This window comes from Lynx rufus, unplaced genomic scaffold (assembly GCF_022079265.1).
Source record: "Lynx rufus isolate CCGP_SWC_20201006 ecotype Redwood Valley unplaced genomic scaffold, mLynRuf1.p SCAF_7, whole genome shotgun sequence".
NCBI classification, from domain to species: Eukaryota; Metazoa; Chordata; class Mammalia; order Carnivora; family Felidae; genus Lynx; species Lynx rufus.
Genome location: NW_025814889.1, coordinates 132,590,964 through 132,612,071, shown reverse-complemented (window position 1 = coordinate 132,612,071; position 21,108 = coordinate 132,590,964). Strand labels below are relative to the sequence as shown.

At 61.5% G+C, this 21,108-nt stretch overlaps 1 protein-coding gene across 1 annotated transcript; it reads left to right on the top strand.

Annotated features, from left to right (window-relative positions):
• The first annotated feature begins 1,931 nt into the window (after positions 1 to 1,931).
• PDGFB (platelet derived growth factor subunit B) lies at positions 1,932 to 20,575 on the top strand. Its single transcript, XM_047066990.1, has 7 exons — positions 1,932 to 2,082; positions 9,916 to 10,012; positions 12,353 to 12,454; positions 14,017 to 14,222; positions 15,595 to 15,739; positions 18,061 to 18,211; positions 18,589 to 20,575. The coding sequence occupies exons 1-6, from the start codon at positions 2,020 to 2,022 to the stop codon at positions 18,183 to 18,185; spliced, it is 738 nt and encodes a 245-aa protein (XP_046922946.1). The 5' UTR covers positions 1,932 to 2,019; the 3' UTR covers positions 18,186 to 18,211; positions 18,589 to 20,575.
• Positions 20,576 to 21,108: the final 533 nt, after the last annotated feature.

Genomic DNA, 21,108 nt, shown 5'->3' with positions numbered 1-21,108 from the left:
GGGCAGACGACGGGGACATTGCAAGGGGACCGGATAAAGGTGTCCTAGAGCCAGGAGCCGGGCGATGCAGGGAGCCTGCGGGTCCCGTGGTGGGTGCGGGGCTCGGCGTGCGCGCGTGTGACTCTGTGACTGTGACCGTGTGACTGCTGAAGGCAGGGACACGGCAGGCAGCTCTCGGAGGAGCTGGGGGCGGAAGGCGTTAACCGTGTGAACGCTGGCGTGGGTGCCCCGCCCCCCCCTCCCCGGGTCCCCAAACCTGGGGGCCGAGGGCGGAGTAAACAGGAGGGTGGCTGCAGGAGCCGTGATGGCCGCCCTGCAAGGATGCGGCAGGGTTGTGGGGATTTGTGTGACTTTGCAGTTCAACAAATTCAAATCCAGCCAATGCTGGCAGCGCCCGTTGTGTGCCAGGCAACCAGCTAGGAGGCGGAGACACGGGCCCAGCTTTCAGCTGAATGGTGCCGGCTGTGGGGTCGGTGCGGCTGGCTTGGGGCTGGGTGCCTTTTGGCCTCTCGGGCATGAAGTCCTCGCAATAACCCTACCCCGCTTGGAGACTAGACGGAAGAGCACCGAGAGGAAGTGACTTGCCCAAGGTGACCCAGCTACTCAGCGCCAGGGCGGGATGCGAACCGAGCTGCAGAGCCGGAGTCCTTCGCCCCCTATGCCTGTGCCGGGATGCAAATGCCGTCCTTGGGGCTGCGGGTCTGGAGTCCTGGCGGCGGCCCTGCAGACGACTCCCCAACCACGTGGGCTAGAAATCAGGCCACGGTCACTGTGCTAAGGGGCGGGGCGCTCAGTCGCCCCTAGTTCTCCCTTCGCCAGGGCCGGGCTCCCGGCCGGAGGGGCTGCGGAGCTCTCAGAGACCCCTGAGCGCCCCGCCCCCGCCTCAGGCCCTCCCGGAGCTCCCCCCCCTCTTCCCGGTGCTGACTCTCGGCCAGAAGAGGAAAGGCAGTCTCCACCCACCTCTAGCACTCTCCCTTCTCCTTTATAAAGGCCGGAACAGCTGAAAGGGTGGCAACTTCTCCTCCTGCCGCCGGGAGCAGCCCGCCTGTCTCCCCGCGCGCCCGCAGCCTCCCCCGCTGCCTCCCCGAGGGCTCCCCTCTGGCCGCCAGCGCCCATCTTTCATTTCCGAGATTGCGATATTTTGCGCACACACGCATACACACACGCGCAACAAGGGGGGGAAAAAAAAGGCCCACCCTCCAGCCTCGCTGCAAAGAGAAGCCGGAGCAGCCGCAGCTCACAGCCCGCAGAGGACGCCCAGAGCGGCGAGCGCGCAGACAGACGGACCGACGGACTCGCGCCGCGTCCACCTGTCTGCCGCGCCCGGCACTGCGCGCAGCGGGCACGCCGCGAGCGCGGAGCAGCCGTGCCCGCCGCCCGGGCCCCGCGCCAAGGCGCACACGCTCCGGCCCCCCCCACCCGGCCCGGGCGGGAGTTTGCACCTCTCCCTGCCCGGGTACTCGGGCCGCCGCTGCAGAGCCAACTTTGGAAAAAGTTTTTTGGGGGAGACTTTGGCCGTGAGGTGCCCGGCTCTGCACTTTCCGACTTCGGGGGCCTTTCTAGAAAATGTTGCAAAAAAGCTAAGCCAGCGGGCAGAGGAAAACGCCTATAGTCGGCGAGTGAAGACGAACCATCGGCTGCCGTGTTCTTTTTCCTCTTGGAGGTTGGAGTCCCCTGGGCGCCCCCACACGGCTAGACGCCTCGGCTGGTTCGCGACGCAGACCCCCGGCCGTGGATGCTCGCTCGGGCTCGGGATCCGCCCAGGTAGCGGCCGCGGACCCTGGTCCCGCGCCCAGGCCCTCCCCAGCCCCCCAACGACGGAGCCGGGGCCGGGGGCGGCGGCGCCCGGGGGCCATGCGGGTGAGCCGCGGCGGCGGCTGCAGCGGCCTGAGCGCCTGATCGCCGCAGACCCGAGCCGAGCCCACCTCCTTCCCCAGCCCCCGCCCCCCACCCTGGCCGCGGGGGCGGCGCGCTCGGTCCACGCGTCCGGGGCCCCGCGGGGCCGGGCCCGGAGTCGGCATGAATCGCTGCTGGGCGCTCTTCCTGTCTCTCTGCTGCTACCTGCGTCTGGTCAGCGCCGAGGTGAGTTGCGACGGCGGCTGGGGCCGGTTCGCTTCATTCATTACGCCCACCCTCACCCCCCGGCCGCCCCCTCCCCTCCCTGCAGTGAACTTTGGACCCTTGCAGCCCACGGGCCTAGCGCCGGGCGCTAGGTGACCTCCGAGGGCTGGGACGCGAGGTGCGGGAGGTGCCAGGCTCTGAGGGGAGGGGGCGGGGGTGGCTTGCTTTCCCATGGGCGATCCCAGATCTCCGGCCCTTTTAGCGTCGGGGGAGCGTGTGTGTGGCCCTGTCCCCCACCCCTCAGGAACCTGAAGGGAGAGAGAGTGGGGGTGGTGCCGAGGGTGCAGAGGCCAGCGCGTTCTCCCGAGCCCACTTCGGTTCCAGCCTAGGTTCCGTCCAGGACCCGGCTTGCACGGGAGGTGCGAGCTCGCGTACCGGTGGCAGCCACGCCAACCTTGCGCGGGCGGTTGCCTCCCCACCCTGGCTCCGGCTCCCGGTCGGGACGGGCGCCCTCGGGCCAGCGCAGGGCTTGCCCGCCCCGGAGCGGAGTCCAGCAGCAGCTGGCGCCTTGGGCGCGGGGGCTGCCGAGAGACAGAGGTTTCGGGCACTCGGGAACTGGGGGAGGAGTAGAGGCTTTTAAGAAATCCAGCCCTCGGGGCGGGTGTGTGCCCCAGGCCCCGCCAAACCTGCGCCCGCGCCCTGCGAGGGCAAGCGCCTCTCTCCCCCGCTTGCAGGGTGCGGAGCGCGCCTGTGAAAGCGTAGCCGCAAGGCAGGTGGGGTGTAAAAACGTCTGCGGGAGCTATTAGGTCGGATCTGTAACCCCCACCCCCCCACCCCTCCCAGCCTCACGTAGCAGTGAGTTGGCAAGTCCACCCGGAATCCAGGTGGGAAAGGGGGCGGGGCAGGGAGGAAGCGCGAGGTGGAGGGGAGGAGAGCGCGGCCGGGAGCGCGGCGTGCCTGGGTCCCGTCCCGCCTCCGCGCGGCCGGGAGCCCGCACCTCGCCCGCTCGCGAGGAGGGCCGCCCCCCCCCCCACCACCCCGCCGGGCGTCCAGCGAGGCGCAGGAAGGAGGCGGCGGCGGCGAAGGGGTTAAGGCGAAGGGCTCCGAGGCCGCGGCCAGACCTTGGGCCGCCGCCAGCGCAGGTTGTTTTGACCACAGAGGAGCCGTCGCCGTCTCCTTTTGTTCTCGGGGCTCCTCGAGGGCCGCCGGCCGCCCGCCCTGGGGCCCCGCCCTTCCGCGGCCAACCCCCCGCGGTCCGCACCCGGGAGGGAGGCCGCGGGGCTCTCGGCCCGGCAGCCTGCAGGCCCCTCCCGACGCCCCCTCCCCTCCTCTCCGCAGCCCCCCGGGCCGCGGCCAGCTGTTGGGGAGGGGGGCGCCGGCCGGCCCCAGCTGCCGCCTCGCCTCGCCTCGCCTCGCCGCGGGGCCTGGGGGGCTGGGCCCGGTGCCAGGGCGTCCTGGGAACGGCGGCGCCCCCGCCGCTGCTCTCCGCAGCCCACCCCGCCCGGCCCCCGGACTCGCTCACTCACCCCACGCATGCACACTCTTGGCCGGAGGCGATGCTGCGCTCCGGCGGGCGGGCGGGCGCGCAGAGCGACGGGCACGCACTACCGCGGCCGGGTCGCGCGCCCGCCGCCGCCGCCACGCCCGTGCACACGCGGGGCACACGCGCGCGCACCGCACACACACGTACGCACGGCCCCCGAACACGCGGCCTGAACACACGTGCGCGCCCACCCACGCACGCACACGGGCACGCAAGGCCCCTAGACGCCCAGCAGCGGGTTCCCACCCCCCGTGCAACAGGTGGGCCTACCGTGGGCCCTGGAACCTCATCACCTCGGTGGTGACCCCATTTCCTTGCTGGGCACTAACAGGGAGGGGAGACAGGGACCCTCCCAGCAGGTCCTGGCTCCATAGCACCCACTGTTTTTTGCCTGCTCGGGTCAGCTTGACGCCCCTCAAGCATTATCCCTCGGCGGATTTTTTTTTTTTTAACCACCCCCCAGGTGGCAGAAAATGGTGTTGACGCAACGGGGGGGGGGGGGCGCTCTGATGTCTGGAACATTTCTCTCTTCAAATAAGCCCTTCTTTGAACCTCCAAGACTGGAGGACCCTGAGCCGCCGAGGGGGCTCCCCCCTAGCTGTTGTGTCTTTGCTGATCCCCGCGGGCTCTAGAGAAGCCGGGTGACAGCTGGATGAGGCTTTCCCGGGGCGCCTGCCCTCGCCATTTCCAGCTTCGTTCAGCACTTCCTCCTCCTTTTCCCCAACTCCGTGGGTGAGTGTGTTTGGGGGGACCCTATGGCACGGAAGCTGGTGCCTTTCTCCTCACTTGACTCCCAGCGTCCTGGGACACGGGCTCCCTCGGGAACCCACAATTGTGTGGTGCTTTGCAGTTTCCGAAGCACGTTCCTGCTGAGCGGTCGGTTGGCCTCAGGAGGCTCTGGGGGAGGAGCCCTAAAGGGAAAACCCATCCACTTGAGGGCCAGTCGGGGACGACGGGAGGCTCCGAGAGAGCTTGCTGGTGGAGGTGGCCTTGGGGCTGGCCTTGTCCGGGGCCTGAGCCTCAGGTAGAGGCCTGGGCAGCTGGGGAGGAGGGGTGGGCGCTCTGATGCAGGGCCTGGCAGAGGGTCTGCGGAGGCCTAGGAGGTCCCATCTCCCATCAGCTGATCTGGCTTCCGGGAGGCTCACTCCGCTGTCATGTGATGTCTTAGCACCCTTCTGCCCGGAAGGAGGGAAGGGGCCTGGCAGCCCTTTACCACCCAGCTCCTTCCTGGTTTGCTAATGGCCTTAGGTGCTCGGAGACCGACTTGCTGGCATCTCCCAGCCCTAGAAGCGTCTGCGGGTTTAGGACCAAGCTGAATTTCCAGGCTCTGGTGCAGACCCTCGAATGGGGTGCTTGTATGGGGGGGAGGTTGATGCGGGGAGTGGCGAGAGTGGTAAAGACGTGTTTGCCGGGGGCTTCCTAGATCCTTCTCCGTCTTCTCTCACTTGCCCATTGCCCCCCACTCCTCCCCCCCCCCCAGTGCCCTTTCTAGGACAGCTATTTCATTTTCTGGTTGAGTCAGTTATTATCTGTTTTCCTCACTAGTCTGAACTCCACTAGAGGGTTTGTCTCAGTCACTACTGTCTCCCATTCCTGGAACGGTGCCTGGTCCAAGGTGGATAATCTATAAATATTTGTGGGAAGGACAGTGGGTGGGGGGGAGTGGGGGAGCGGTGAGGAGGAAGGACCAGACATGTGTTTAGCGCTTGCTAAGTGCTTTATAAACATGCCCTCATTGAGTCCTGGCCCCCAGGGCAGCACCGGCTACTCTGCCCTCCCGCAGGCATCCTCATTGGAGCGCCCCCCCCCCCCAATCTTGAGAGAGAGGCTTGTCTTTCTTTTCTCTTCTTGGGACTTGCACTGCCAAGATTGGATAGGCCAGAGGAAGAAACAGAAGGAAAATCAGACTGCAGAGATCCCGTGTATCTTGAGCTGGGCCTCGGTTTCGGGCGCCCCCAAACACGCGAAGGTTGATTACGTTCACGGTTCGCCAGGAGCAGCAGAATTAACTAGCGTCTCTGGAAATCGCAGATTCCTGCCCCAGAGGCAGTGGCTGCCACGGGCTCCAGGGGTTGTAATTGCTGCCCTGGCCCTTCTGGAAGCCCTGACAGTTTTTCTGCTCCAGTGTGGGGCCGGGCTGACCTTCAGGAGGGGTGGGAGGGTCCCAGGAGCAATAGAGAAGGGAAATGCTAGGTGGGGAAGTCTGGTTCTAAATGGCTTCTGTGGTCTGCCCAGAAAAGGCTTCTTCAAAGGGCTTGGCTTTGGCGTGGAATCTAAATCAGGCCCGAGACTGTCAGGCAGGCGGGCGCTCCGAGGCCTTGTCGGCTTCTCTCTGCGCCAGACCCAGACAACGCCCCTGGTTGCTTGGGCTGTGCCAGTGTCCTCTCCCTCAGCGGAGTGGAGCGCAGCCTGCGTCTGTCTCTGTGTGTGCAGCTGCGGCCCTGGGGGAGGGTGGGGTCCAAGCCCCTTTGATCTGCCAGCCTGGTTGGGAGCAGGTAAGTCACCTGGCCTCACGCTAGCTCGTGCCCTCCTGCAGCTGGTGTTGGGGGTGGGGTGGGGCGGGGAGGAGGCTCTTTGCCTTGGCTGTGCCCCAGCGGCTTCTCACCACGCCCTTGCCCGGTCAGGAACCCCAGGCCTGGGATCTGGGCAGCCTCATCCGTATGCCATGCCTCTTTTCCCTCCCTGCCCGCCTAAACAGGCTTTTAGAACCCGTGCCCAGGAAAACGGGGCTCCCGGTGGCTCGCCCTCCCCCTGCCGAGCAGAGCCTCTGACCCCAAGCAGGTGCCCCTGCGAGTCTCCCCCGGGGCGGCTCATCCTGGAGCTGACCACAGGCTGAATTTCCCCACCCCCGGCCCCGGAAGGGACCCGCCGGCTCACGAGGCCCCAGGCAGTGCCAGTGGGGGCCTGGGGGCCATTTCCTGTGGGCCCAGCACAGGGGATAATGCGAAGCCCTACGCTTCGCCCCTGGCAGGGCGGCTCTCCACCCACCAATTGTCATCCTCAAAAATGCCCTGCATTGCTGGCCCTGGGCGTGTGTGGGCTGCTCGCTGCTGCCCTCACAGGAGCCGCACTGAAGGACGGAATTGGCCACAGCGACATTTCATTAAGTACCCGTTATTTGCTGGCTGCTTGGCTAGGTGCGACTCCGCCTCCCGGTGACACCAGTCGCGTCTTATTTTAGCCCCGTTTAAAAGCTACAGAAGCTTTATCAGGTTTCAGGTTGTTAAAAGGCTTAATGCCAAGAGGCCAGGTCTCCTGGGCAGCTGAAGTCCCTGCTCTTTCCTGTACTACAGAGTTGTTGACATCTCGGGCCAGATAATTCTTTCTTGCGGAAGGCCGTCCTGTGCGTCGTAGGATGTTCAGCAACATCCCTGGCCACCACCTGCCAGAGGCCAGTGGTGCCCCTCTAGGGGTGACCACCGAAAGTGCCTCAGCCACGGCCAGTGTCTCCTGAGGACCCGCTAGCGCCTGGTTGAGAACCGACCGCTGCTCTGCGACATCTGATGCCAGAAAGCTCCGTGGTGGGCTGGAGGAGGGAGGGGCGCGGCTCTGCCACTGCGTATAGACCTGTAGCCCCTGACTGCATTTCTCTAAGCCTTTAGCTTCCTCATCTGGAAGATGGGGATCACAACAGGGCCAGCCGCTTGGCATTGGTGGTTAGCACAGCATTTCCGCTCAGTGCCTGGCTCATGTCAGCACTTAATAAAAGCTGTGTTATTATTCTCAAATCCAGGGGGCCCTTAGCGAGTTCTGGGCATCTAGTGGCCAGCTTACTGGAAACAGGTGCAGGGATGGCCTCTCTGCTTAGAATAAAGTGGACTCTTTCTTTAGGAGGCAGTTTGCTTAGGGGGTGGGGGCAAATATCCCAGGCGGTCTTCCTGGGGGAGGAGGTGGGAGAATCATACAGGAGAGAACCCCAGGGAGAAGGAGAGAGTCCTTCGTGCATGCTCTCCAGTGGACAGGGAGTTCTTGGCAGGAATGCGGCATGGCACTTGGGGTGCTTGGGCCCCCCTCCTGGGAGGTTAATTGCATCGTCACCGCACAGACAGCTTGGAGACCTGGCTGGGCACCCCCACCCTCAGCTTTCCTCTGCTGCTTCTCCTGCCACCCCAGGCAGAATTAGGACGGAGTCAAATGTCTTCAACCCCTTGGTTCACAGACGAGAGCCAGGACCAGAGAGGGGCAGTGACCAGCCTGAGGTCATGGGGCAGTTAGTAGGGTACAAGGGTAGCATCTAGCTCTCTGCATTTGATAGTCCCCTCAGGGGACGTAGTCTGCCTCCCTCTTAAGTGGGGACCGGCCACCTGCCTTCCGTACTGCGGGGAGGGCGCTGTGTCCACATTTGGAGACACCCAGGGTCTCTCTCTGGGAGTCGGAGGAGGCAGAGCGTGGCGGAGGTAGGGAAGGCACGTAAGATGTCCCTTTCCCCCCTCATTTATGCAGCCCCAGCTTCATAGCCGTGGACCCTGAAGGAAAGACCCCAGCTCCCGGCCAAGCTTACTCGAGGCCCCCAACCTTTCTTCTCTTTGAACCTCCCAACAGCCCGAGACGCCAGGCAGGATTATAAGTGCCACACTCACATGAAAAAGCTGAGCTCAGGGGTTTCAAGGAATTCATTTTAAAAATCTTCTTTTAACATGTATTCGTTTTTGAGAGACAGAGAGGCAGATCGTGAGCGGGGGAGGGGCGGAGAGAGAGGGAGACACGGAATTGGAAGCAGCCTCCAGGCTCTGAGCTGTCAGCACAGAGCCTGACGCGGGGCTCGAGCCCACGAACCGTGAGATCATGACCTGAGCCGAAGTCGGAAGCTCAACGGACTGAGCCGCCAGGTGCCCCGTCAAGGAATTCGTTTTAGAAGCAGTCATATCCACACTCCACCCTGCGTCTTGTGGCTCCAAGGCCGACTTGGGTGGCCAGAGCTGGATGGGCATGGCAGAACCCCTGGCCGAGCTGTTCCCAGACATCATGCTAACTGTTGAGGAAACAGAGCTTTGGGGGAGTCAGAAACTGATCCATCACAAAGCTCCTAACAGAGCTGGTGGGGAGAGCCCCCGGGGGCTGGCCATGGGGTAGATGACCTCCTCCCCCCTGTCGGGCAGGGACTTGGCCTGTGCAAAGCCAGCGAGGACTCCAGTCCTTGGAACGTTCCAAGAACTGACTAGTGCAGAAGCTCCCGCTTCCTTATCCAGGGAAACTGAGGCACAGAGTTGTTGAACCTCAGTAAGTCAAGTCTGCCGGCGCCCCCTCCAGGGCTCCTTCTACAAGACCATGCCTTCCTGTGTGTGTGTGTGTGTGTGTGTGTGTGTGTGTGTGTGTGTGTTTCTCCACGGGTGTGGGTTTGTACACAAAGCAGCGTCTCATTCATACACCTCCCTTGCCCCAAGGCACTGGGTGTCCAGACTGTGCACTCCTTCTCAAGTCCTGCCGCACCAGCCCCTCAGGTCTCCCTCAGCCCCTCGTGGACCATGAGGGACGTGGCCGTGACCTTCCTATCAGGCTGCTCTCATGTTGTTGTGGGGCCTGTGGTTTCCCTGGAGGAAGCCCGGCTCCGAGTGGGGCCTGTTAAAGCACTTATTAAGTTTCAAGTGTTTTTGGTAACAGGCCAGAGGGGCTCTAAAAATAGGGTTTGGTTGGGCATGGGGCATGGGTTAGCTTTCAGGTTTCCCGTCTCTAACTGAGGATTCCCTCCTCTCCTCTTGTGAGCAAGAGACTAAATAGAGATATTAGTACCTGTGGCCTCCTGAGACTGTCCAACTCTGCAAGCATTTAGAAATACCTCACGGACCCAGGAGGCTGGAGTACAGGTCCTTCCGTCAGAAAGCCTTGGGTTTGAATGCAGCTTCTGCTGCTGATTGGCTGTTACGACTCTGTTTTCTCATCTGTAAAGTGGGGGTAAATTAGATCTCGTCCGACAAATGCTGGCTGTCATTGGCTGTCACGTGTGGAGGCAAAGAGTCTCCAGGGGTTGTGATGCGGGAGACAGATGTGTACGTAGTCCGATCTAAGTCAGAGCAAGCTGGGCTTCGTGTCTGGGGGGGTGGGGTGAGCTTGTGACCTGGCTCTTCGAGGCTTCAGCAGGTCCCGGCCCCTAGACCTTTGTGCTTCCGGGTGTCAGGCTTGGAATCCGCCCCCTGCCCGCGCCCCCATCCTGGCCGTCCTTGTGGGAGTTTTCCATAGGAGGGTGCGTGCGCGCGCGCGCGCGCGCGCGTGTATGTGTGTGTGTGTGTGTGTGTGTGTGTGGCGGGCTGGAGGGCCGTGGCTGGAAAGCCCTCACTCCTGGCTCACTTGGCCCCATGGTGTCTCCCTGGCAGGGGGACCCCATTCCCGAGGAACTCTACAAGATGCTGAGTGACCACTCAATCCGCTCCTTCGATGACCTCCAGCGCCTGCTACACGGAGACTCCGTAGGTAAATTGAATCCTTGTTCGGTGCTCTGGGCCCCCACTGAATCCTGGGGAGCCGCGAGGGGCAGGGCATGGGGCGTCCTGTCTTCCTTGACTTCCAGGTAACTAGAGGCCTGTGGCAGCCCAGGGAGGGCGTGGCCACACCTGTCCAGGGCAGGGCTGAGTAGGTGGATGGGTTGGTACTCGGGACGTGGGGCGTGGCGGGAGAAGCACCCACATGTGGCTCTGCCTTGGCTTGGCGCACGGGGTCGGGTGCCAGGAGGAGGGGGGCAGGGAGAAGGTGCCTGGGGCACACGCCGAATGTGTATCCAGGTGTGGCCTCGGCCAGGAAGGGTGGTGCCGAAGGAGCCATCTCCCTGCCCCTCTGGCCGGGGGCCCGGTCTGTAAGGTCTCCTGGGGACACCTGGCCCAGACCAGCGGGCAACCCTGCCCTCGCCCGAGAGTGCCCTCAGCGAATGGGCACGTGCTTGGTGGCACACACGTGGCCGGGCTGGCGGGCTGGGTCAGGAATGTATTTATAAACGCTGTCTTCAGAGCAAATTCCATTCTATTCTAACCTCTGGCCTGTTCCCTGGAGCCCCGGTCAGCGCCCCCCCTGCACCCCCAGCTCTCCTTCCCTCTAGGGTTTTGTCTCTTTGTCACTTTGTAATCCTTGCCCAGACTCCTATCTACGGGGGACAGCATTTCCTGTCTTTGTTTCCTCTCCCCGTTGGGCCCCTGGCTCCCTCTCAAAAGCATTCCCGGGCCCTTTCAAACCCGCCTGTGCCGGGGGCTGGCGAGGCAGGCGGGAGGGGGCCCCAGCTGGGCCCACCTATTGTTCACTCGGCCCCCCACCCGACGTCTCCCACATCCCCCACCCCATGCCCGACTGGCCAGCCCTGGCCAACACAATGGGGCAACTTCCAAATTTAGCCCTTCTGCGGTTTCTTTCCAAGGCCCTTGGCCCCCACCCTCATTCAGGCCCTACACACCCCGGGTGGGGGTCGGGATTGGAGACGGAGGTTTTCAATAGCGGGCCTGTTTCGAGGCAACCATGTGGCTATTTTTTCCTAATCAACTTAACCTTGCCACAAAGCACATCTTTCCCCCCATCTCCTCTCCACCAGGGACATTCCAGAGATGGCAGGGAGAAAGGAAGGGAGCGAGAGGGACAGACAGACGCGCTGACGCGCGGGAGCAGTAGGCCGGATGGAAATGCACCGGTTGTAGGATTTGTAGGAGGGTCTCCTCCAGACAGGAACCCCCGGGAGCCCACACGGAAGGGCACACGAGCCTTGGCGTTGGCGTTGGCGGGGCCGGGAGGAAGGGGAGACAGCAGGAGCGACCAGGGGCTGCGTGAAGGGGGCGGGAGCTTGTCCCTGACACCCCTCGGTTTCTGTGCTGACTCTTCAGCCGTCAGAGAGCTAGAAGGGTCTGCCCAGGATTCGGCGTTGAGCTCAAAGTCCTCCGGTCTGGCCCTCACCTCCCACGGTGGTGTTGGTTGCCTCGAGAGAGAGGGAGCAGCTATGACACCGAGAGGAGGGCGCCCCAGGCTGTAGTTTGTAGACTGTCCCCTGAGGAATAAACGGACCGTAGGGCTGACCCCTCAGACTGTCACCTGAGGAATAAACAGACCGTAGGGCGGACCCGGGGCCAAAGATTAGAGGGGAGAGGCAAACGCAGTGAGTGAGACACTGGGAGCTGGAGCAAAACCCAGGCTGGGAAGGGCACGGGGTACGGGCACCCCCATCCCAGCAGGCTGGCTCCCCACCCCTCTCTGCCTTCAGCCCTCACCCCCGCTCCTCTCCCTCCTCCCTCTCTCCCGCTCAGCTGGGCCATTGTCCGGGGCTCCAGAGGGGCTGTGTCCAGGGCAAGCTGGTCCCCCCGGGGATTCTGGGAATTTCTCCATTCAGCACTTCCTATGGGAACGCTGGGCGGAGGGGCATTGGAAACTGGCCTTCCGAGCTCTGGGTCCTTGCCCTGCCCTGGAGGCTGAGGAGGGTTCTTTTACAGTAGCGAAAGGGAAGGGCTATTTTTAACTCCACTGACATGGGTTCTGTCCAAAAATGTGGCCGAAGAGCCCAGAGTGGGGCTGAAGGCCCGCCAGGGATGCAGTCAGGGCCTCACCCCCCTCCTGAGCCCCACGGCCACCCCCGGCTTCCTGGAGAGCCCCTTTCCAGAGCCAGGGCCCTCGGGTTTACAGGGAGCTGGAAAGGGAGTCTGTTGTCTCGAGTTGGGTGCCAGTGACGGGTAAGGGGCCACCTTCCTGCCTACCCCGGAGCCCCCAGGGGAGCCCCCACCCCACCAACGGACCGGCCAGCGCTTATCAGGGTGCATTCCGACTGTGCCTTGCCTTGCCTTGCAGACGAAGACAGAGCCGAGTTGGACCTGAATTCGACTCGATCCCATTCTGGAGGCGAGCTGGAGAGCTTATCCCGAGGGAGAAGGAGCCTAGGTGAGGCTGCAGGTAAGAATGGTGGTTTCTCAACAGCGGGAGCCAGAGAAGGAGACGTGGGGCGGGCGGCCCGCCCACGGCTCTGGGCTGCCCGTTCGTCCGGCACTTAGGACTGACTTAAACTGTAAGAGAGTACAACTGTCCTTCAGGACACTATATCGAGGAGTTGAGTCCTCACGCCCCGTCCCCCAACACACACGGTTTCCTAAATATAGTGGTTTTTTTTTTTTAATGTTTTTTATTTATTTTTGAGACAGAGAGAGACAGAGCATGAGCAGGGAAGGGCAGAGAGAGAGGGAGGCACAGAATCGGAAGCAGGCTCCAGGCTCCGAGCCGTCAGCACAGAGCCCGATGCGGGGCTCGAACTCACAGACTGTGAGATCATGACCTGAGCCGAAGTCGGACACTCAACCGACTGAGCCACCCAGGTGCCCCAGTATAGTGGTTTTAAACGCATTTCTTCAACCCGAGAGACAGATATCATTAACCCCATCTTGTCGAGTTGGAAACTGCGGCCCAGAGAGGGGTAGACGTGGCCGAAGTCGCACAGCTAGCAACAACTAGGGCTGGGATCCCAGCTGCTCTTCTCATGTGGACCCGGTGCCATCCCGGTGGGCTGCGTGTCCCTTCCGCGGCTTAGGGCTGCCTCCTGGGTCAGCAGGCAGAGCTTGGGCCCCGCCCGGGTCCCGTGGGAGCCTTCCCTGGGGAGGCCAGTGCGTGCTCTAAGCCCTTCCTCCTCTCTGCCCACCTGTAGTCCCCCCAACACTGTAGACAGTGGCTCGGGGACCTCCAGATAAGAGTCGGTGGCCTGAGTTCCACTCCTCCGTCTGTGAATTTGGGCAGCGTCTCTATATGAAAACGAAGACAGAGCCCCGGCGTCGACTGGACGCTTGCTCTAGGCCACTCACGTTAGCCCTTAGATCCGCAGGTGCAGTATAGGCTCTGTCATCCCGTGTCACACGTAGATGAGGGAACAGGCGTTGAAAGAAGCAAGGATTTAAGAGTAAAGCCCATAAACCTGTGAAATAGCCGAATGAAACCGAGGGCTGGTGGAAGGACGCCCACATTTACGACAGGCCGGCACTCTCTGAATGATCTCACTGGATCCTTAAGGCGGTTCTTGGGGTGTAGATCTCATGGGGAAACTGAGGCTGAGGGGCCATCAGCAGCCTGTCCAAGTCCCACGGCTGATCATAGCCAGGACACGAAAACTGTCCCTGGGGTTGAAGGAACTGGGGATCAGCCCACCCCTTTTTTTTATTTTTTAATTTTCTTAATGTTTTATTTTTGAGAGACAGAGGGTGAGCAGGGGAGGGGCAGAGAGAGAGAGGGAGACACAGAATCCAAAATAGGCGCCAGGCTCCGAGCCGTCAGCACAGAGCCCGACGCGGGGCTCGAACTCACGAGCTGTGAGTTCGTGACCCGAGCCGAAGTCGGACGCCTAACCGACTGAGCCCCCCAGGCGCCCCTAGCCTGCCATTTCTGGGGGACAGCAGTGCCCCCGCTGGGCTTGGCCGCCGGGTGGGGGCTCTGGGCAGGCCCACCTTCCTGACGGCGGCCCCCTCTCCCTTCAGGTTCCCCGACGGTCGCCGAGCCAGCCATGATCGCCGAGTGCAAGACACGCACGGAGGTGTTCGAGGTGTCCCGGCGCCTCATAGACCGCACCAACGCCAACTTCCTGGTGTGGCCGCCCTGCGTGGAGGTGCAGCGCTGCTCCGGCTGCTGTAACAACCGCAACGTGCAGTGCCGTCCCACCCAGGTGCAGCTGCGGCTTGTCCAGGTGCGCGGGGGGCCCGCACCCCACTCCCACCCTACGCCCACCCCCACCCCTGCCCAGCCCACTCGCCGGCCCGGGCAGTAGGCGGGGGCTGCCCTCGGGGGCTCGTCGCTCGCTCCGTAGGGGCGGAGAGGCATTCCTGGCGGGCCCCCGGGCTCCATCCAGAGAGGGCCACCTGCAGGCCGCTCTCTGGGCAGGTGCTCTGAGGCCACCTGTGAGTCCTCGAGGCCACCCAGGCCGCTGTAACCAAAAGCCACAGGCGGACCCCCAGGCAGGGCCAGGCGTGGGACATTTAGTGAAGGGTGCTGCCTCTTTTGCAAGGATGAAATCCCGAGAGGTCCCCGGAAGAGACAGGTCTACGAGCATTTGTTGGGCACTCAGAATGTTCTGGGCGGCTCAGTTTTCCTCCAGACCTGTTGAGGCTCCTTGCCGTGTCCTTCACGAGGAGGGGGGCAGAGGCCCTCCGGGCAGCAGACGTTGCAAGAGCTGGGGCAGCCCCTAGCAGAGTCAGAATGCTGAACCCTGCCTCCTTTCTAGAAAGATCGGGTGTGCACTCTGACTCCAGGCAAATTCTAGAGTAGAGGCTGCCCGGGGGAGCTCCGGGTCTCACGCTGGGCAAGGCAGGGCCAGAGAAGCCTCGGCGGTCTTCTGATTCACGCGGAGAGGTTTCTGTGCCCTTCGGGTCCGCCTCGCCTGCACACCGACTCGGGCTGGGCCGAGCCGCACATCCAGGGCTCGGCACCGGCTGGCGAGCCCCACTCTTGCCAGAGGCTCCACCTGCGTCACCATACTCCCCTCCCTGAGGTCAGCTGTGGCCTTTCCCCCTGCCCACCATCCATCCCAGGCCTGGGCCCCGTGCCCGAGATCACAAGTGTCACTCTCTACTGCACCACCCACTGTCACGGTATCTCCTGTCCCCACTGTTTCCAGCTCTGTGGATGGACACCTGACAGCTGACCTCCCCCTGCCCGCCTCCCTGCTGGATAAAGCCTCCCCCCCACTTCCTTCCAGACAACCATCTCCCGCCTCTGCCATAGCCCCTGACCTTGGCTGGCGCTCCGGGAATGGGGACACCGCAGGCCCTACGCTCAACCCGGAAATGCCTTTCTCCCTCTCTGGGAGCTCCAAGGGGGCTGCGGCCAAAGCTGGAGGCCAGGTCGGGAGGGCTTGTTTTGATGGAAAAGCTACAAGAAGGGTAGAGGGCAAGGTCCTGCTATTGTTTGGGCCAGAGTGTCTGCCCTGCCTCTCTCCACGCCCCGCTTTCGAGGAAAGATCCCTGCGGGGGGACACTGGGGAGGGAAGAGCAGGCAGGCGGGCTCCCTCGGCCCCCCCCCGCGTAGTCTCCCAGAGGCACTTCGATGGTTCTGTCCTCCAGGTGAGAAAAATCGAGATTGTGCGGAAGAGGCCAGTCTTCAAGAAGGCCACGGTGACCCTGGAGGACCACCTGGCGTGCAAGTGTGAGACGGTGGTGGCTGCACGACCCGTGACCCGAAGCCCGGGGAGCTCCCAAGAGCAGCGAGGTGAGCGCTGGTCCGGGGTCTGCCTCCGAACGGCTCAGCTGGGCAGCTCGCTTCTCCCGTGGCAGCTGCCGGTGGGGGGGGGACGTTGGAGCAGGCATACCCCTGCTTAAATTCATCCGAAGCTTTACGTGAGGATGTTAGCCCCCGGTTGGCCTTCCAGCCTGGTTGCCAACCATTCCCCCTCACTTATGCCACCCCGGCCAACCCGACCTCTTTGCGTGGCCAGATGTGTTTCCGCCTCAGGGCCTTTGCACATGCCACTTTCCCTCCGAAACTCACTTCTCTCAACTCTTCACAAGCCTCTTCGTTTGGGTCTCAGCTCAGAGGTCACCTCCTCCTAGAGGTCTACCCTGACTACCTTGTCCAGGGCAGCCCCCATCCCTGTCCTGCTACCACAGCCCCTTACTTTGTCGAACGAGCACATAAGAGAAGATTCCACGCACATCATCTTCAGACACTTGACAACTTGTCCTGGGGGTGAGAAGTCAAACTAATTCCTTATGGCCCCTCAGTGGGGATCAGGACCAGCGGGGGAAAAGCCCCTGGAGAGGGGTTTGAACTCTATGTGTCAAAAGCTGTTGATCAGTCAGGGGGCCAAGATGGAATCGCATGCCTTGTGCGGTAGGGAGTTTCTGTTGTTGAAGATGTGTGGGTAGAGACTGGGCCATCCTGCAGCAGTGAAGTGACAGATGGGGTTCAGGCATCTGATGGGTGTTTGGAACCGGGGCTGTGTTCCTCTCTTTCGATTTCGTGAATTCACAATTTCAGGGGCGTAGTTTGACTTGAGTCGAAAAGGACCAAAAAAATGATCTGATGCAAATACCTGGTCCACATTTTGCAGAAGAGGTGCCTGAGGCTCAGAGAGGCTGAGGTCTTGCCCAAGGTCACACAGCCAGTCCCGGGCAGGGGGAGAGCTGGATCAAGGTATCCTCAAGTTCTGTTGTGGGCTTTTCTCTCACTCTGACACCAGTCGCTCGCTCTTACCTGCCTTATCATTTTCTTTTGGTTAAAGAATTCAAAACTTTGAGAACCAGAACAGTCCAGAGAGATGACCTTCTAAGTCGGTCCTTCAGTCTTATTAGAGGGGTTGCTGGAACACAGAGAGGTTAAGGGACTTAACGAAGGTTGCACAGTGACAAAGTCTTGCCCAGAACCCAGGTCTTGTCTAGTTCTGGGTTCCTTAGACTGTCCTGCTGCCTTTTCTTCCTCGCACGTTTGCAGTAAGGATCAAGAATTTTTTAGTTAATAGGATTAGATGAGCATTCAAAAAAAATCACGTGTTGGTCCTCAGTAACTTACTATTGTCGGAGGACAGACATCTGACAAGCCCCCTGAAGGCAGGGCTGTCTCTTAGCCTCTTTGTCCTGTTCTGAGAGCCGAGCTAAGGCACGGACGCCCTGAGAAGACTAATAATTGGCCAGCTTCAAACTGACCTGCTGTAAATGATCGCTACGATTAACACGGAACAACATGGAATATCACGGAACATGGAATCGCCAAAAGACGTAGCGTGGTTCCTATTCGGGAAACTTCATATTCTTCTTTGTGTTTGGAGTGTGGTTCTTTTACGTGCCTTTGCTTCCTGCGACTTTTCCAAACCAGATTTTGGAAGGCCTGTTCCGCTGACTGATCTACAGATGACCTAAAGTCTTGTCATGTCAGTTTCAGCAACTTGGCCCCACGCGACTGTACCGCTGGCAGCCGTCCGCGGCTTGGCTACGGTGTGGTGGTGTGGCCCGTGTGGTGGCCGGTGTCAGACCCCCTGGGCTCGAGACTCTCCTCTGTCACTCGCGAGCTGCGTGACGACCTCACGCTTGTTCAGGCTTTGCCCGGCCCCGCGTCCTGTGCCGATGACCCCATCCTTGGAGCCCAGACTCTGGGCCCTTTAATGGCCCTTCTAGATGTCCTCCCCCGAGGGGCATCTGACACCTGCCTGTATCCTTACATCTCTGCCTGTTTGCAGAGACGGGCTGACCGCTTCAGGGCGGCCTGTGTCTGTGAGGTGGGAGGTCGGTGTCGGCCCCAAAGAGCTGGGATCGCTGGGGAAGGCCCCCGGGAAGAAACGGGCCTTGAGCTTGGCGGAGAAAGCTTTCACTTCCAGGATGTCGACCTAAGGGCTCAGGAGGAAGAGACCTAAGTGCTAACCTTGACCCAGGCTCACAAGCGCTGTGATCCGTAGGCCAGTGGTTGAAAGTATGGAGTCCAGAGGCAGACTCCTACGTTCACATCCCGGTCTCTCTGCCTCAGTTTCCTCATCTGCTAAGATGGCTCCCTCCAGAGGCTGTCCACCTGCTGACAAGCCCTTTCTTTCTCTCGAGCAGCCAGGACACCCCAGACTCGGGTGACCATTCGGACGGTGCGAGTCCGCCGGCCCCCCAAGGGGAAGCACCAGAAGTTCAAGCACACGCATGACAAGAAGGCACTGAAGGAGACCCTCGGAGCCTAGGGGCATCTGCAGGAGCGTGCGGGCAGGTGAGGCCAGGCGGGGAACCCGAGGTCCAGGCCCCTGGGGTTTCTTCTCCGCTGGCCTGTGGCTTGGGCTGCAGAGAGGTATTTCCCCATACAAAAATCTGAGCTCTCAGCCTGGATCCCCTCCGCCCAACTTCGGCTGACTTTTCTCATGGGGCAGGTGGGTGAGGGTCTTTGGGGACCCCAGCCCAGCTGTGTCCCTACATGCCCTAAGAGAACGGGAAGTCTAAACTTCAGCTCCCCCGGCCCTGAGCGCTGCTGGAAACCAGGGATGGCCGGTCAGCCTCAGCTCCCTGGCCCTGGCAAGGGAGGTGCGTTGAGTATGGGCCCGAGCCCCCAGGCTGTCTCTGACCCCCTGTCTCCCTCTGCTTGGCCTACAGGGTTATTTAATATGGTATTTGCTGTATCGCCCCCATGGGGTCCTTGGAGTGATAATATTGTTCCCCTCGTCCGTCTGTCTCGATGCCTGATTCGGACGGCCAATGGTGCTTCCCCCCCTCCCACGCGCCTGTCCACCCACCAGCGGGTCCCCTCATTGACCTCCAGCGCCTTGCCCGGGAGCTCGAGAAGGACACGAAGGACCTGAACTCCATTGCTGTCTTCCTCCGCTGACCCCGAGAATGTGGCACAGAAGCGTGAGAGAGACCCATGGGATCGCCGTTCGGGGACCGGAGGAGCTTCCCTTCCCCGGCTCCTGGCCCGGGTCACACCTGAGCGCCGTGGACTGGCCTGAAACCCTGCACGTGGCCCTGAGGCCCTCTAGGCATGGATGGCCTGCCCGGTCCCAGGACCCCTGGCCCGCTCCGAAGGGAGCACCCCCAGGCAGGCCAGGGTGCCTCGTCCTCCTGTGGCTGAGACCACGCGTTGGACCGTAGACTGGAGAGAAATCCTCCCGCGGCGCCCAGGCCCAGTCACTTCTTCCTCCCCGGTCACCTCTGCTTATAGTGGCTTCCTTTCGTTTTCTGTATATGAAATCTTCGAAGATGTGGACTCCTCTGGGTGGGCGTGGCCCGAGTACCCGGCAGCCAAGTGCCCCGTCAGATGGGTTAGAGATGAAGTTTGCTCTGGAGCCACCATGGATGGTGATCTGGGCGCTCACTGCCTCCTTCCACTCCCCTGCCTTCACCTCCTCCGTTTCATCTCTCTACCTCCACCCTGCGTCTTCCTCTTGTCCTGGCCTTCAGTCCACTCCACCCACCGAGGGACTCCTTGGACCCCATGCTGAGACCGTAAATAACCCCACTCACTGCTCCATTAGGCCGAAGACCAGGGGTCAGGGCAGCAGGGGGCCTGCGCTTCGTATCCCAGCCCGGCCGAGACTGCCGTGTAGGTTCGTGCAGGGTGCGCACTGTGCAAGGGCACCGCGTGCAGGGGTCGTTGTTCACGCCGTAGAACGTGGCCCGTTGGTGTATTTGTTAGGACAGTTTTCTGGCAGTTGGAGCTAAAATGTCTTGAGGAAAGGGATCCTGTTCCTAATCGACACGAAGGTTCCACGTGGACTGGCTGTGTCCCGACCCAGCCAATGGCTTGGGGTGGTTGGACAGGAGAGTGAGCCCACGTTGGGTGGGGAGGCCACGCGTTGTCCAGCTGGCCTCTATTTTCCTGAGTCCTCAGCTCAAGCAGTTCCCCTTCCAGGCGGGCGTGAAAAACCCAAGAGAGAATCTCCAAGGGAGGGGGCAGCCCTCGCTCTCCCCGGGCACGCTACCCCCCAGAGTAGATTCTTTTGAGATCCACCCGTGGTGGCTCCTCCCAGGAAACCAGCTCATGGGCTGGGAGTGGGGGAGAAAAGGGAAAAGATCCCCAGGGGTCCCTGGGGTGGGGTCTGAGCTCCCACCTCCCTCCCCTCCACCCCACTGCACTTTCCCCCTTACCCCCCCCCCCTCCAAAATCTGCTCTCTTCAGTTTGTAAAGTTGGTGATTATATTTTTGGGGGCTTTCCTTTTATTTTTTAAATGTAAATTTATTTATATTCCGTATTTAAAGTTGTAAAAAAAAAAATAACCACAAACAAAACCAAATGAACGAATCCACTGGCGTTCTGTCTGTTGGCATCGGGCGTGACGGTTAACCCTTCCCGCATCGGCAGGATTTACGGACAGCTTGTTCTGTGTTCCTCTCGCTCTGGGAAGTTCAGGCACACACTCACGCACACACTCACGCACGGGTGCGTGCACATGGGGGTCTGCCACTCTGGGGAGGCCCCCGTCTGGGGGGTGGCTAAGAGCCTTTCGGCCCACCCTGCAGGTCTGGGTCCTGCAGCAGCCCCTGACAGGCGGACCACAGGTCCCAGCCCCGTGCCTGTCACTGGCAGTGATGAGAGACGGTTTTCCCCAGCGTGAGCATCTGTGCAAGGGAACCGGGTCCTTTGCATCGTAGGCTGGGGTTGGCTGTGGGGAGGGGGTGGGGGAGGCCGGAGGAGGTCCTGGAAGAGACGTGGAATTAATTCAGAAGGAACACAGCCGAGGTGCTCCAGGGTGGCTCAGCGGGTTAAGCGTCCGCCTTCAGCCCCGGTCGCGATTTCACGGCGCACGAGTTCGGATCCCGCGTCGGGCTCCGTGCCGACGGCTCGGAGCCTGGAGCCCGCTTCGGATTCTGTGTCTGCCTCTCTCTCTGCCCTTCCCCGGCTCACATTCTGTCTCTCCCTCTCTTTCAAAAATAAATAAACATGAGGAAAAAAAAAGTATTTATTTATTTATTTTTAAACTTTCTTTTTTCATGTTTATTTGTTCTTGAGAGACAGAGAGCCGGAGCATGAGTCGGGGAGGGACAGAGAGAGAGAGAGAGGGAGACACAGAATCCGAAGCAGGCTCCGGGCTCCCAGCTATCGGCACAGAGCCCGACGCGGGGCTCGAACCCACGAAGCGCGAGATCACGACTTGAGCCGAAGTTGGAGGCTTAAC

Excerpts from the sequence above, each read along its gene's own strand:
- PDGFB (XM_047066990.1), top strand. The coding sequence starts at position 2,020 with ATGAATCGCTGCTGGGCGCTCTTCCTGTCTCTCTGCTGCTACCTGCGT. Across the intron at positions 14,223-15,594 it reads TGCAGCTGCGGCTTGTCCAG|GTGAGAAAAATCGAGATTGT; the intron begins GTGCGCGGGGGG and ends TCTGTCCTCCAG. Across the intron at positions 15,740-18,060 it reads GAGCTCCCAAGAGCAGCGAG|CCAGGACACCCCAGACTCGG; the intron begins GTGAGCGCTGGT and ends TCTCTCGAGCAG.